The sequence below is a fragment of the Loxodonta africana genome, chromosome 12 (genome assembly GCF_030014295.1).
Source record: "Loxodonta africana isolate mLoxAfr1 chromosome 12, mLoxAfr1.hap2, whole genome shotgun sequence".
NCBI classification, from domain to species: domain Eukaryota; kingdom Metazoa; phylum Chordata; class Mammalia; order Proboscidea; family Elephantidae; genus Loxodonta; species Loxodonta africana.
In genome coordinates, this window is record NC_087353.1 from 99,705,214 (window position 1) to 99,719,301 (window position 14,088).

The 14,088-nt window shown below is 47.4% G+C and overlaps 1 protein-coding gene across 3 annotated transcripts in view; it reads left to right on the plus strand.

The window, feature by feature from the left end:
• Nucleotides 1-13,006, plus strand: part of RABGEF1 (RAB guanine nucleotide exchange factor 1) — a 66,032-nt gene extending 53,026 nt beyond the window's left edge. For all 3 annotated transcript variants that reach the window (XM_064296066.1, XM_064296067.1, XM_064296068.1), the window contains exons 7-9: nt 1,206-1,297; nt 7,047-7,303; nt 12,310-13,006. In XM_064296066.1, the coding sequence (XP_064152136.1) occupies nt 1,206-1,297; nt 7,047-7,303; nt 12,310-12,708 (748 nt within the window). In that variant the 3' untranslated portion in view covers nt 12,709-13,006. The remainder of the gene's footprint in view (nt 1-1,205; nt 1,298-7,046; nt 7,304-12,309) is intronic.
• Nucleotides 13,007-14,088: the final 1,082 nt, after the last annotated feature.

Consider the following 14,088-nt stretch of genomic DNA (forward strand, 5'->3'; position numbering starts at 1 on the left):
CATTTGAGTTTAAAACCTTGAGAGAACGTAACAGCTAAGGTACCTACCATCCTTATATAAGTGTCTCTGTGGTGATATAAGGAAACCCTGGTGGCGTAGTGGCTAAGAGCTCGGCTGTTAACCAAAAAGGTCGGCAGTTCAAGTCCACCAGGCGCTCCTTGGAAGCCCTATGGGGCAGTTCTACTCTGTCCTACAGGGTCGCTATGAGTCGGAATCGACTCAGTGGCAGTGGGTTGGTTTTGGTGGTGATATAAAGAAAGGGAATGTGGTAAGTTGAGAGATGTAAAAGGTCTCTTGAGTCCCATCTTGCTTACACATCTGACCCCAGGCAGCTTTAGGTAAGAACCATGTTTGACGTTAGAGATGGTTTCAAATCTCCAGAATTTCCAAGGAACAGGACTGATTTTTTGGTTCATCGTGCTGACTCTCTTATCAGGCAGGAAGCTATAAATATTGATACCAAGGCAGTGGGTGTCATCCTTCCCCAGCCTACCAGGGTGTCCGTCATTCAGCCGTTCCTCCAACAGCGGCTGTCCACGAGCACAGTATAGATAGCATTTCCCAGAGCGCCCCAGCAAAACCCGTAGGGAATCAGCCAACCGAGTGTGGGAACGGGTCCAAGGCTGGGCATGGTGAGGTATTCTGGAGGAGAAGGGGCAGGAACCCCAGATGGGGTTCCCAGCAAGGGGCAGTCATAAGTAGATCTGTCCTTGAAGGTGTCACACCAGAAGTGAGGAGCTGTTATTGGAAAGAGGGAAGATAGAGCCAAGAGGTCAGAAGCCAGAAGTAACTAGATGGGCCTTGAACTTAGAAGCAAGATGAAGCAAAAACCAAAAAAGTAGTGCAAGCCAGCAGCAGAACCTTTGGAATGAAGTTAGGGTGTGACCAGGATACACACTGATTCAGGCCCAGGTGACACACGCTTGTCACTGGGCAGAGTCTGAAAGGGCAGTGAAGACACCAGGTGCTTCTCGGCTCTGCATTCTTAAATGCAGAGTGCTTTTCAGTCTTAGCAGCAGCATCTCATTTGAACCACTGAAATCGTCTACTCGTCCTGTGGTAAGTGCAGAAGAGAAATCTCATTTTAGGATCCTAGGAGATTTGGGCACATCAGCTGAGCTCCCATAGTGTGCAAGGGGCCTGGGGCGGCCTGATGAGACAGGGGGACTCCCCTTCACTTCTTCCCTGCCGCTGTCTCCCCACAGAGCCCTGCACTGGGTCACACCGCAGATGCTTTGTGTCCCTGTTAACGAAGAGATTCCAGAAGTGTCCGACATGGTGGTGAAAGCAATTACAGGTGAGCGAAACCAAGATCTGACGTTGGGAGGTGTTTCCCTTGAGGTGAGCCTCTTGCTGGTGTTAGTTCATTAGTTCTTGTTTATTTCAGTAAGCAAGAAGTTAGTAAAATCCTTCCAAAACACAGGCCGCAGGGACACGTCGGAGTACAGCAGGGATGCTTTGCCGGAGCCAGATTGTTCCTTTTAGGAATTTCAGGCTTTCAGAACAGCAGTGAATTCCCTTCCCCCTTTATGCTTAGTGACCAAGGTCTCTTATTTCTTGGTCATTGAACCAAGTGGTGGTCAAATGCAGCTGGGTTAATTTCTTAAGACTTGTTTGCATTTCTACATTTAAAATAATTCTGGAGAACGGCAAGGTAATCCTCAAGCTAGAGGAACTATATTAAAACGATGCCTTTTGCTGGTTGTTAATCAGAGATGTGTTTTGAATTATTCTCCTGGTTTGTTCATGAAGTAGAGTAAGAGCCCCCAGTTGATGTGACTTCAGGCTCCTGATGGGATTCCTGCTTCTGGCTCACAGGAATAACCCAGAAGTATAATAGAAAACTGGGAGCGGGGGAACCCTCCTCCTGGAGAGGACTTCCAGCCCTGGCCAGCTTTCCCTTAATTAAGGAGACTGGAAAAGGCCTGCCCACATAGACCTTATTAATGTAGAGCACTGGAAAGGAGAGTGGGTCAGCGAACGTTAGCAGTGTTGACGGTAGGCTGTTAAGTAGACTCCCTTTATTTATGAGAACCAGGGACTCACTCTAGCTTCAGACCAAAACAAAACAAAAAAAACCAAACCCATTGCCGTTGAATCGATTCCGACTCATAGCAACCCTACAGGACACAGTAGAACTGCTCCATTGTGTTTCCAAGGAGCGCTTGGTGGATTTGAACTGCCGAACTTTTGGTTAGCAGACGTAGCTCTTAACAAGTATGCCACCAGGAGGAAAGGGGATTTGCTTAAAATATTCTCAGGGCCCCAGGGGAGGCAGGCCCGGCACAAAGCTCTTCCAGCGACTGGGCTACCTTGTTGCCCCAAAGCAGCTAGAGGGTCTTTAGCCCAAGCGTTCAGCCAGTAACATGCTCCTCCCACTCTCGCAGATTGTGCTGCTCTCTGTGTGTCTTCACATTTCAGCTTCTTTTACTAAGTGAATTATTTTCTGATTTCTTCAAGTTCTGGAGGTTGATTCTAACTGGCCTAGCTAAATACTGTCATCTTTGTTGTTCAGAGTTTTTCTGCTGGACTCAGCCACAGAGCCCGTGAGTTGACCCCTTTGGGTCTAGGCACACCCCCACCCTATCTTTTCCTCAGGGAACAGCGTAAGAGATAGAAGGTGGGGTGGTAGGTTTCCCAGGAAGTAGTGGGCACAGTAAGGATTTCAAAAGCCAGGATATGAATCTTCTGCTTACGTTTTGCCAAAGACTTTTACTAGAAAGTTCAAAACCAATTGGTTTATGTTTAAATTCAGAGGAGTTTATGTTGAGGACTCTTTTCTGAAAGCCATAGGTCGTGCTTTGTAAAACCAAAAACTACAGATGCTGGGCTATTGTTTACTGAAAAAAAACTAAGAGTGATGATTTCAGTGTATCAGTAGTTTCTTAATAGAATTTGAGAGGTGACAGTTTTCTCTCAAGGCAGCTGAGATGGACCATCAAGGAATATTTTGATAGTAGAAAAAAAAAATCAACCTCAAAATTTAAAAAGCCTCCTTTTTTTTCTCTCTGTCAGCCCCCACATCCTGCCAGGCCAAGTGTGGGTACACCCCAGCTCCATGAGGGCTACAGGCTACACGATTGTTTCCTCCCTAACCTAAGATTGTCTGCCTGAGCACAGGGGCGATCAGAGAGGCCACGACTGTCCCCGTCTCATACCGGTCACATTCCCCACATCGTCCCATTTGCCGTTAATCCGCACCATCGGTTTTTGTTGATAAACATACTGAATGAGGCAGTTTCTCTCTAGAGAAGAGACCCCCGGAAAAAGAACCCTCCTGTGTCCCCTGGTTCCTAGCAGGGCCCTGTCCTGGCACTCAGGGGTTCAGAGATGATCATCTCTGTTGTGGGAGACACACAGCGAGGAGAGATTTCGAGGCTTTTGAGCTGACTCAGGGTGTTGAGAGGAGATGGTCATAGGGGCTAAAACAGATCACATCTAGTGTACGCAAGGACGGAATCAACCAGAGGAAACAAACTCCCATTGCGGGAGCTTGCGGCTCGGTGAGGGGTCCCTGAAGCACAGAGAGTAGTGACCAAACCTCTGCTGTGTGTTTCCTCCGATGGCCAGAGGAAAGAAAGTCAAAGGCCTTCAGTGTAGGGAAGTGTGTTTTTAAAATCTTAGTTCCACAAATGTGATCTTGAAAACACCTGAGAGATGCTAACCCTCTAAGAATGACCCTTTAGTCAAATTCAAGGGGGGAAATAACCACTCACAGACCCTTTCCAAAGAAGCTGCCACATCTAGAACTTGTGTCTGAGACACCGGCTTCATCCTAGACAGGCTAGCCTTTATGGCCAGTGCTTGCTGGTAAGGGCGTCTCCAGGATTTCTGGACTCTCACCCATGGTTCATTGGGGCAGCTGATACCACATGTTTATGTGACCCATCAGCCGTGAGAGGAAGAGTGGGCAGTAGAGGGTGGCAGCCGAGGGATCGGGGGCATGTAACTGTGTCCAGGGACTGGTGAGACTGGGTAGGAGATCCCGCCAGTCAAAAGGTATACTGTCAGCTGGGTTCTTCTGGGGCAGAGGGCTCACATGCTGGGCTGACAAGTAGCAAACACGGGGTCTGCTGAAAGAGAGCGGCATAAGATTGAGAGAGTCTGCAAGGCCTCAGCCCTGAGGTTTAATTAGGACAGCCCTCAGGACTTCTCAAAGTGCCAAGCGTGTCAGCCGTGAGGAGACACAGGATCAGAGAACCCCATCATCCGCGTCTCTCAGCTCTCAGAGTTTGGGTATAAGGAGTGTCGAGGCCTGTGGTCAGTGGTGAACGTTTCTCTTCTCATTTGGCTCCACCCGTACAGTTTCTACCTGGCTGTGGGAGCTGCCCCCTAGAGCAGGGGCTTTCAACCGGGGGCAGGCAGTTGGCAACATCTGGAGACATTTTTTAATATTCCGCCAATGAGGATGTACTGGCATCTAGTGAATAGAGGCTGGGGTTGCTGCAAAACTTCCTACAGTGCCCAGGACAGGCCCCTACAACAGCCCAGAATGTCCACAGAGCCGAGGTTGAGAAACATGACCTAAAGGAGTAGCCTCCTTTGTTGAGGTTAAGCGTAGACCTCTGGGTCTGGCTGAGAGCTCACGCTCCGCCCTTTCGCTCCCACTGCCTGCAGGTGAAACCTACACAGATGGCATAAAGCGGACGGGCTGGGGAGGGGGGTCATACTGAAGAACAGCTAATGCAGTGATGAGCGTCCTGTTTGGTTTGGGTTGTTTTTCTCTCTCAGGTCTCCTTGAGACTTTGTTGTTGTTGCTGCTGCCATTGAGTCGGCCCTGGCTTACGGTGACCCCACGCTGCCTGGTCCTGGAGCTGTCTTCAAAACCAGCTGCAGATCAGACCACTGTGATCCATGGGTTTTCTCTGGCTGGTTTTTGGAAGGAGATCACCAGGCCTTTCTTCCTAGTCCATCTTAGTCTGGGAGCTCCGCTGAGACCTGTCCAGCAACACACAAGCCTCCGCTGACAGATGGGTGGTGGCTGCCCTTGAGGTGCCCTGGCCCAGAATTGAACCGGGGTCTCCCTTGTGGAAGGCAAGAATTCTGGCCTGAACCAGTGCTGCCCTCTAGCTGAGGCCTCAGGGCAGTGCAGGTCATGGAACTGCACATGATGTGGGGGTCTAAAAGAGCTCCCCGATATCCTTTGTTCAGGCCGGAGGACTAGGGGTGGGTGAAGAGTATGGGAAGAAATCCCTGGCATTTTTCTCCCTTTCTTCCTTCCTTTTTTTTCTCTCCCTTTTGCTTTCCTGGCCCTGCCCTATGGCAGTAGCAGCCACACAGATGTCCAGATAAAAAGTCATACGCAATAAAGTAATAAAATTTATTTTCATAACTAATAGAACAAAGGTTATTAAGTGATTAAAAGTTTAAAATAAAGAATAAAAATCAACAACAAGAGGTAGAAGGCTACACGGTAAATGAAGTAGTAAAAAATGGTAATTTTTAAAAAGGATCTGACCCAAATTCTTTTTTAACAAGTTCTGTTTAAATTAAATAAATAAATAAATAAGCCATTGTCGTCGAGTCGACTCCAGCTTACGGCGATCCCATGTGTGACGGAGTAGAGCTGCCCCGTAGGGTTTTCTTAGCTCTAATATCTTTACAGAAGCTTTATTCTGTGGTGCCACTGGTTGGGTTTGAACTACCAACCTTCAGGCTAGTAGCTGAGCACAAACTGCTTGTGCCAACCAAGGACCTTTCTGTTTAAATAGAGGAAGAAAAATAAGTAGATTGAGACTTAGTAACAATAATTATAATCCAGAATTAAAAGATATTAAAGGTGCCAAATGATAAGATAAGCAAAAATCGTATAATCCACATAATAGACTCATAGTAGGGGGAAAAAAAGCATGAGTAAGTTAAAGTCAGGCCTGTGTACTGCCTATCATATTTGTCTTCCATGGCTGACCGTCCTCCGAGGGCCCCCAGGCAGCCAGAGTGCTTTGGCACACCGCACCACCTGGTCTGAGTCTGAAAGGTTTATTCCTGTTAGTGGCAAGAATTTGCTGTCAGGTTAAGCTGCTTTAGCTCATTTCTTTCATGATGCCCCAGGTTGCTAGCAGGCCTGCCCATTCCAGGCACGCTCCCTCTCATGCTCCCGGCCTCTTTGACCAAGGGCGTGCGTGCATAAGAGCCCACCGGTTGCCCTTAGTGGAAGTCAAAGGCAGCGGAATAATTTTTGTCTGAGAGAAATAAATGTTATTTATAAGATTAGGTTTATACCCTTGCTCTTGCCCTCTGCTAACAGCAGCCTATGAGCGTCATCAACGGCTGCCGACGTTTGCAGGGCCATGAGGCTTACGTGCTGTGAGAACTGGCTGCTGGAGACTGAGTGTGTTGCATTTCAGGGCTGTATTCTGGATAGTAGCCACATTTCTAAGAAGCAGCGTGCACACTGGCTTGTTCTAAATGAGCTTTAGTGTTTGCAGGAACAGAAAGAGTCAAAGGACTCTTCCGTTAAAGCAACTTCTTTCCTTCTCCATGGAGCTCAGAGGCAGTTTATCGTTGTGATTAAAAACCTGGGCTTTAGAGCCGTGTAGACTTGGTTTCATACCCCAGCTCTGTCACTTGCTCTTTGTATCATCTAGGGCAAGTCATTGACCTCTCTGAACCTCAGTTCCCTCACCTACAAATAGCACCCACTGTGCAAGGTTTCCGGGGATCAAAAGGAATATGGTTGCAGAGCGGCTGTGTAGTGCCTGGCTCGTGACTTGTGTGTTCTCTAAGTATGAGCGTGTAGTTACGGTTTTGGGGGTCTGAGTGTTTCATGGAGCCCTGTTGGTGCAGTGGTTAAGGGCTCAGCTGCTAACTAAAAGGTCGGCAATTTGAATCTACCACCCACTCCTTGGAAACCCCACAGGGCAGTTCTGCTCTGGCCTACAGGGTCACTATGAGTCGGACTTGACTCGACGGCAATGGGTTTGGTGTTTTGGTTTAAGTGTTTCGTACACTAGTGGGGTCCTCTGTAACATAACATAAAAAACGATATCCCATGGCTGCTTTTATGCGATTGTCTTCTCACCAGCAGCAGTCTCTTCTTTTTCTAGATATCATCGAAATGGATTCGAAGCGTGTGCCTCGGGACAAGCTGGGCTGCATCACCAGGTGCAGCCAGCACATCTTCACTGCCATCAGGATCACCAAGAGTGAGCCGGCCTCCGCCGACGACTTCCTGCCCACACTCATCTACATCGTGCTGAAGGGCAACCCCCCACGCCTCCAGTCCAACATCCAGTACATCACCCGCTTCTGTAACCCCAGCCGGCTGATGACTGGAGAGGATGGCTACTATTTCACCAACCTGGTCAGTACGCAGAAGAGCCACCAAGGGGCTTATTTTGGGGACGAGGCAGGTCACGCACAGGCCCGTGACAGTCTCTGCTCCTCTAGGCTGAGGATGCTGACCTCATATCACAAAGTGCATGTGACCAGGCCATGCAGACACCCCACCCCCAGCACCCACCAGGCCATGCAGACACCCCACCCCCAGCACCCACCAGGCCATGCAGACACCCCACCCCCAGCACCCAGCAGGCCATGCAGACACCCCACCCCCAGCAGACACCCCACCCCCAGCACCCACCGGGCCATGCAGACACCCCACCCCCAGCATCCACCAGGGCTTGTGTCTCTCTCACGGGAAATGGGACAGCCATGCGCTGAGCTTCTGCGGCTGCTGAGTGCCACCCTGGGGCCAGAGGCTGTTCACTGGGTCAGGCTGTTTTAACCAGGAACGAGTCAAATCTTGGACTTTGATTCCCTACTGAAAGACTCGAGGCTTATTTTTTGAGTTATTTCTACAAGTTGCCTCTTAGAGCTAAACACAGGTATTTTAAGAAAGGGTCAGTTCAGAGGCTGTGACGTGATTTTCAGTTGTTGTTTTGTTATTAATTTGTAAACAACACTGATGGGTAATTGATTCTAGCCACAACAGTGTTATATTATGTCTACCCAAGTTGTAAAGCCAAACACTTGTTTTTATTGACTGCTGAGCATCTTCTACCTAAAGAGCTACGGCTGCTAACCTGTAGGTCGGCAGTTGGGACCCACCAGCCGCTCCTGGAAAACCCTATGGGGCAGCTCTGCTCTGTCCTATACAGTCGCTATGGATTGGAATCGACGCGACAGCAACAAGTTTTTTTTTTAAGCTTCTACTTAAGAAGCCCTGGTGACGCAGTGTTTAAGTGCTTGGCTGCTAACCAAAAGGTCAGCGGTTCAAACCCACCAGCTGGTCCGTGGGAGAAAGATCTGGCAGTCTGCTTCCATACCAATTTACACCCTTGTAAGCCCCGTGGGGCAGTTCTGCAGGACTGGGCAGAGTCAACTCAACAGCAGTGGGTTTGGTTTTGGAAGCTTCTACTTACTTGCTTTTTTAATGATCATGAGGATGGCACAGGACTGGGCAGTGTTGCCTTCTGTTGTACGTAGGGTCGCTGTGAGTCGGAAGCGACTCGATGGCACCCAGTAACACAGCAATTTATTTGCTTTAGACTAGATGTATTGTAAAGGTAGTGAGCTGGAGCCTCAGGGCACCTTGTGTGCCGGCTGTTCTGTGCTGGGAGTGATGGGGGTCGGGCAGGTGGGACCAGCTGCCAGTGAGGGAGCATTTCTGGTAAATTGCCTGAAGAGGACCTCAAGACAGGCCCTTGAGTCTCTAAGTCTCCAGACATTTGTTGTGACTTATTTTTACATTCTAAATATGTATTTACTTTTGTACCTAGTTTTGTATTTGTAACTTTTTATCTTTTCCTTAAAGTTGTTGTTGTTATTAGGTGCCATCGAGTCAGTTCCGACTCATAGTGACCCTGTGTACAACTGAATGAAACACTGCCCAGTCCTGCGCCATCCTCATAATCGTTGTGCTCAAGCCCATTGTTGCAGCCACTGTGTCAGTTCATCTCATTGAGAGTCTTCCTCTTTTCTCCTGACTGTGTACGTTACCAGGCATGATGTCCTTCTCCAGGAACTGATCCCTCCTGACAACATGTCCAAAGTACATGAGACAAAGCCTTGCCATCTTTGCCTCCAAGGAGCTTTCTGGTTGTATTTCTTCCAAGACAGATTTGCTCGTTCTTTTGGCAGTCCATGGGTATATTCAGCATTCTTCACCAACACTACACTTCAAAGGCAGCAACTCTTCTTCGGTCTTCTTTATTCATTGTCCGGCTTTCACATGCATAGGAGGTGATTGAAAACACCATGGCTTGGGTCAGGTGCACCTTAGTCTTCAAGGTGACATTTTTGCTTTTCAGCACTTTAAAGAGATCTCTTGCAGCAGATTCCCCCAATGCAATGCGTCTTTGATTTCTTGGCTGCTGCTTCCATGAGTGTTGATTGTGGATCCAAGTAAAATGAAATCCTTGACAACTTCAGTCTTTTCTTCATTTATCATGATGTTGCTCATTGGTCCAGTTGTGAGGATTTTTGTTTCCTTTATGTTGAGGTGTAATCCATACTGAAGGCTGTGGCCTTTGATCTTCCTCAGTAAGTGCTTCAAGTCCTCTTCACTTTCAGCAAACAAAGTTTTCTCATCTGCATAACACAGGTTGTTAATGAGTCTTCCTCCAATCCTGATGCCCTGTTCTTCTTTATATAGTCCAGCGTCTCGGACTATTTGCTCAGCATACAGATTGAATAGGTATGATGAAAGGGTACAACCCTGACACCTTCCCTGGCTTTAATCTACTCAGTATCCCGTCATTCTGTTCGAACAACTGCCTCTTGATCTATGTACAGGTTCCTCATGAGCACAATCAAGTGTTCTGGACTGCCTGTTCTTCGCAGTGTCATCCATAATTTGTTAAGATCCACACGGTCAAATGCCTTTGCATAGTCAATAAACCACAGGTAAACATCCTTCTGGTATTCTCTGCTTTCAGCCAGGATCCATCTGACAGCAGCAATGATATCCCTGGTTCCACGTCCTCTTCTGAAACCAGCCTGAATTTCTGGCAGCTCCCTGTTGATATACTGCTGCAGCCGCTTTTGAATGATCTTCAGCAAAATTTTACTTGCATGTGATATTAATGATATTGTTCAGTAATTTCTGCAATCAGTGGGATCACCTTTTTTGAGAATAGGCATAAATATAGACCTCTTCCAGTCGGTTGGCCAGATAGCTGTTTTCCAAATTTCTTGGCACAGATGAGTGAGCACTTCCAGCGCTGCATCCATTTTTTGAAACATCTCAGTTGGTATTCCGTCAATTACTAGAGCCTTATTTTTCGCCAGTTTCCTTCGGTGCAGCCAGTTTCCTTCAGTACCATTGGTTCCTGCTCATATGGTACCTCCTGAAATGGTTGAACATCGACCACTTCTTCTTGGCATGGTGACTCTGTGTATTTCTTCCATCTTCTTTTGATGCATTCTGCGTCGTTTAATATTTTCACCATAGGACCCTCCACTATTGCAACTCGAGGCTTGAAGTTTTTCTTCAGTTCTCCCAGCTTGAGAAATGCCGAGCGTGTTCTTCCCTTTTGGTTTTCTATCTCCAGCTCTTTGCACGTGTCATTATAATACTTTACTTTGCCTTCCTGAGCCACCCTTCAAAATCCTCTGTTCAACTCTTCTACTTCATCATTTCTTCCTTTTGCTTTAGCTACTAGATTTTCAAGAGCAAGTTTCAGAGTCTCTTCTGACATCCATTTTGGTCTTTTCTTTCCTGTCTTTTAAATGACCTCTTGCTTTCTTCATGTATAATATCCGTGATGTCATTCCACAACTCTACTAGGCCCCACCCGTGTTACTGACTCCTTGTCTTCAGCCATTATGTTCAGTGTTCGTTACCACGGTGCCAGCTTCTGGGGAGCAGGGTTTGCAGGTGGCGGGACTGGGAGTGCTCCGTGTAGGCAGTGCTCACTCCCTTACCTGCGGTGCTTTCCGTCCCTTCCAGGCTCCTCAAAAAAGCTTCATCGGTCTGAATGGGATGAGGTGGAAGTACCCCTGTTTCTTACCATAAATGGAACATGTACTTGGACTGCCATAGAAAGGCCTTGTGGATTCCTGTCTTTATACAGAGAGCGCCAGGAGATCTGGACACGCCGGGGAAGGGCAGAGGTCGGGACGCAGCCTGTAGAGGAAAACCGAAGCAGGACTGGGGGTGCTGGGAGGCGGCCCTAGTCATCGGCAGTGCAGCTGCTGGATCACTTGGTGGCTCCCCAGCACCTTAACTTGTGGCCTCTGCTGCATTTGTGCCCACTCGCCTCCTCTCCTTCTTCCCTGACTCCGGGTTCGGCACCACTCCAGTGAGACTGCCTGGGCAAACATGAAGTCTGCCAGTCGCCAAGTCACAGGGGAACCTTTCCATCTTCATCTTACTTCACTCCTCTCGTAGGCCTTTGTTTGGCAACTGCTTTTATCCCTTGGTAGGCTCTGGGTCCCCCCAATCCCCTTCCAGTCCCTTGGTAGGCCCTGTGCCCTCTCCTCCCCTGGATTGTCTTATTCCCTGGGGTGCTGTCACTCTGTGTCTCTCTCCCTGACTGTCTCCTCCATCTGTTAGTCACCTGTCCTGACCTCACGCTGAGCTCCTCAGGCTTAATTTGTTCAAAACTGAAATTGTTTCCCCATCAAATATTTTCTCGTCCTGCGTTCCCTGTTCCCGTGAGTGCAGTGCCATGTGACCTAAACCAGGGACTTTAGGACAGCAGTAGGTCCCTCCTATCTCTAGGTAACGGCCGGGCCACAGCACAGTGCAGTACAGCTCCATGTGGAAGCGCCAGGGGGCCTGTTCTCCAGCTACTGTCATCCAGTGGGTCAGTTGTCATAGATTTGCTAAGTGTTCCTTAAAGAGATGATTCACTTTTTTATGAGTGGTAATGTAGACTCCTGTAATGGGTTTCTCAGCTGAAATCCTGACAGCTGCCGGCTTTTCCCTGTTTATCTTGAATGGTTTTGTTTTTTTTTTTAAATGTGAAAATGGTACATGCTCATTGCATAAAAATGTAGTCACTGTAAGAAAGTAACAGAGGTCTGTCTAGTGTGGCATTTGCCCCAGCATGTCTGTACCGAGAATTCATGGCTTACCACAGACCAGGCACTGTGGGCTAAGTGTGTCACGGGAGTTGTGTTGTTTAACTCTTGCAGTAAACCTAGGTGACATCCCCCACATTTTGCAGATGTGTAAACCTCAGAGAGCTTGAGTAACTTTCCCAGGGTCACACAGCTGTCGCTGTTAAAATGACAGAGATGACAATTAACCCAAGCTGGCTGATTTAAAAGCTTGTTCTTTTAACAACCGTGTTAAAATATCTATTTGAATGTTGGTAGCTTTCCTGACCTGACTATAATAAATTAGGTTCTCTTTTCTTGCAGTGCTGTGCCGTGGCTTTCATTGAGAAGTTAGATGCGCAGTCGTTGAATTTAAGTCAGGAGGATTTTGATCGCTACATGTCTGGCCAGACCTCTCCCAGGAAGCAAGAATCTGAGGCCTGGTCTCCAGGAGCCTGCTTAGGTGTTAAGCAGATGTATAAGAACCTGGATCTCCTGTCCCAGTTGAATGAACGACAGGAAAGGATCATGAGTGAAGCCAAGAAACTTGAAAAAGACCTTATAGATTGGACGGACGGAATCGCAAAAGAGGTTCAAGACATTGTTGAGAAATACCCACTTGACATTAAGCCCCCAAATCAGCCTTTAGCAGCTATTGACTCTGAAAACGTTGAAAATGATAAACTCCCTCCACCGTTGCAACCTCAGGTTTATGCAGGATGATGGCTGTTGACATGGATAGTATTTATTCGAGTCTAAATTACAGCTACCCCTTACTCCAGTCCACCGGTTGGGATCTAGGATATAACTACCCCTTACTCCAGTCCACCGGTTGGGATCTAGGATATAACTACCCCTTACTCCAGTCCACCGGTTGGGATCTAGGATATAACTTAATTGCTTATAAGCGTCAGCAGTTTTAAAGGTACAGTTTTGTGGGGATTGTTTTGTTGGTTTGTTTCGTTTTGTTTTTCCTGGCAGAGGACGGTTAGTAAATAATAAAATATATTTATTTGAGTTACCGAAATAGATTCATTTAAGGCTTGTGTGAAACTTTTACCAATATCTGCTTTTTCTCCATGGTTTTCCTACGTGCTTCCTCCGGGGCATGCACTCGGGTTCATTTGGGGTAAATAATTGCCTTTTAAAGGGTCAGACAAATGAATGACGCAAAGTATATGTTCGAAGGGATTCAATGGTACCACTCTTCTGTAGTTTGAAATAATTTTGTAACTGTAAAGATAGACGATATATTGATAAATAAATATGTAAAATTGTAAATATGTTTTAAAAAAAAAAAGGAATGGTGTCTGCTGTGCATGGCATTTCATGTGGTTATTTTGTTAGTTGAAAATGAAGTAGGCTGAGCGTCTGCCTTGACCCCCACTTTATTTGGTTTCCCCACTGAAATGAACCTGGAAGTGGATGGACCTACTCCCATTAAAATGATGGCTCCACTTTGAACAATGTGTTAGTCCTCAAAGTTGAAGTCCTTTATAGCAAGACACTATGACACTGTTGAGGTTCAGATAATTCCTATAACCACATAAAGTCGCCATTGAGGGTAGTTCATTGAAGACTTTAAATCATGCTTCTTGCATCTTTCTCCCCCATTCGTTCAACAGATATGAATTGAGCTCTTTGATGTACAGGACCTGGGTATGGGTTGGAAGGCAGGGGGCGAATAGGAGCCTGATGGTGAGCGTTGATGGGACATCCCTCAGAGCTGTAAAGTGCAGGGTGCCTTCAGCCTCCGTGGTCTGCTTCTGACTTCGTGGATCACCCAGACACGCATCCTGTAAACCTAGGGCAGGGTTTCTCAAACAGTTCTGTTGACATTTGGAGCCTGAGAGTTTTTTGCTCTGGGGGCAGTGCTATGCACTTGAAGTCAGGAGCATTCTCCTTCCCGACTCCCAGTTGTAAAGAAGTGTCTCCAGACATTGCCACGTGGTCCCTGGGGGACAAAATCGCTCCCAGTTGAGAACCACTGATCTATTTTATAAGCAAGGAAGGTTATTTTCCTGGTTATTACCAAAGAATACTGTGTTAAATGCCCCGTGTAATGTGAACTGATCTCTAATCCACGGAGGCTGCGCAGCCACC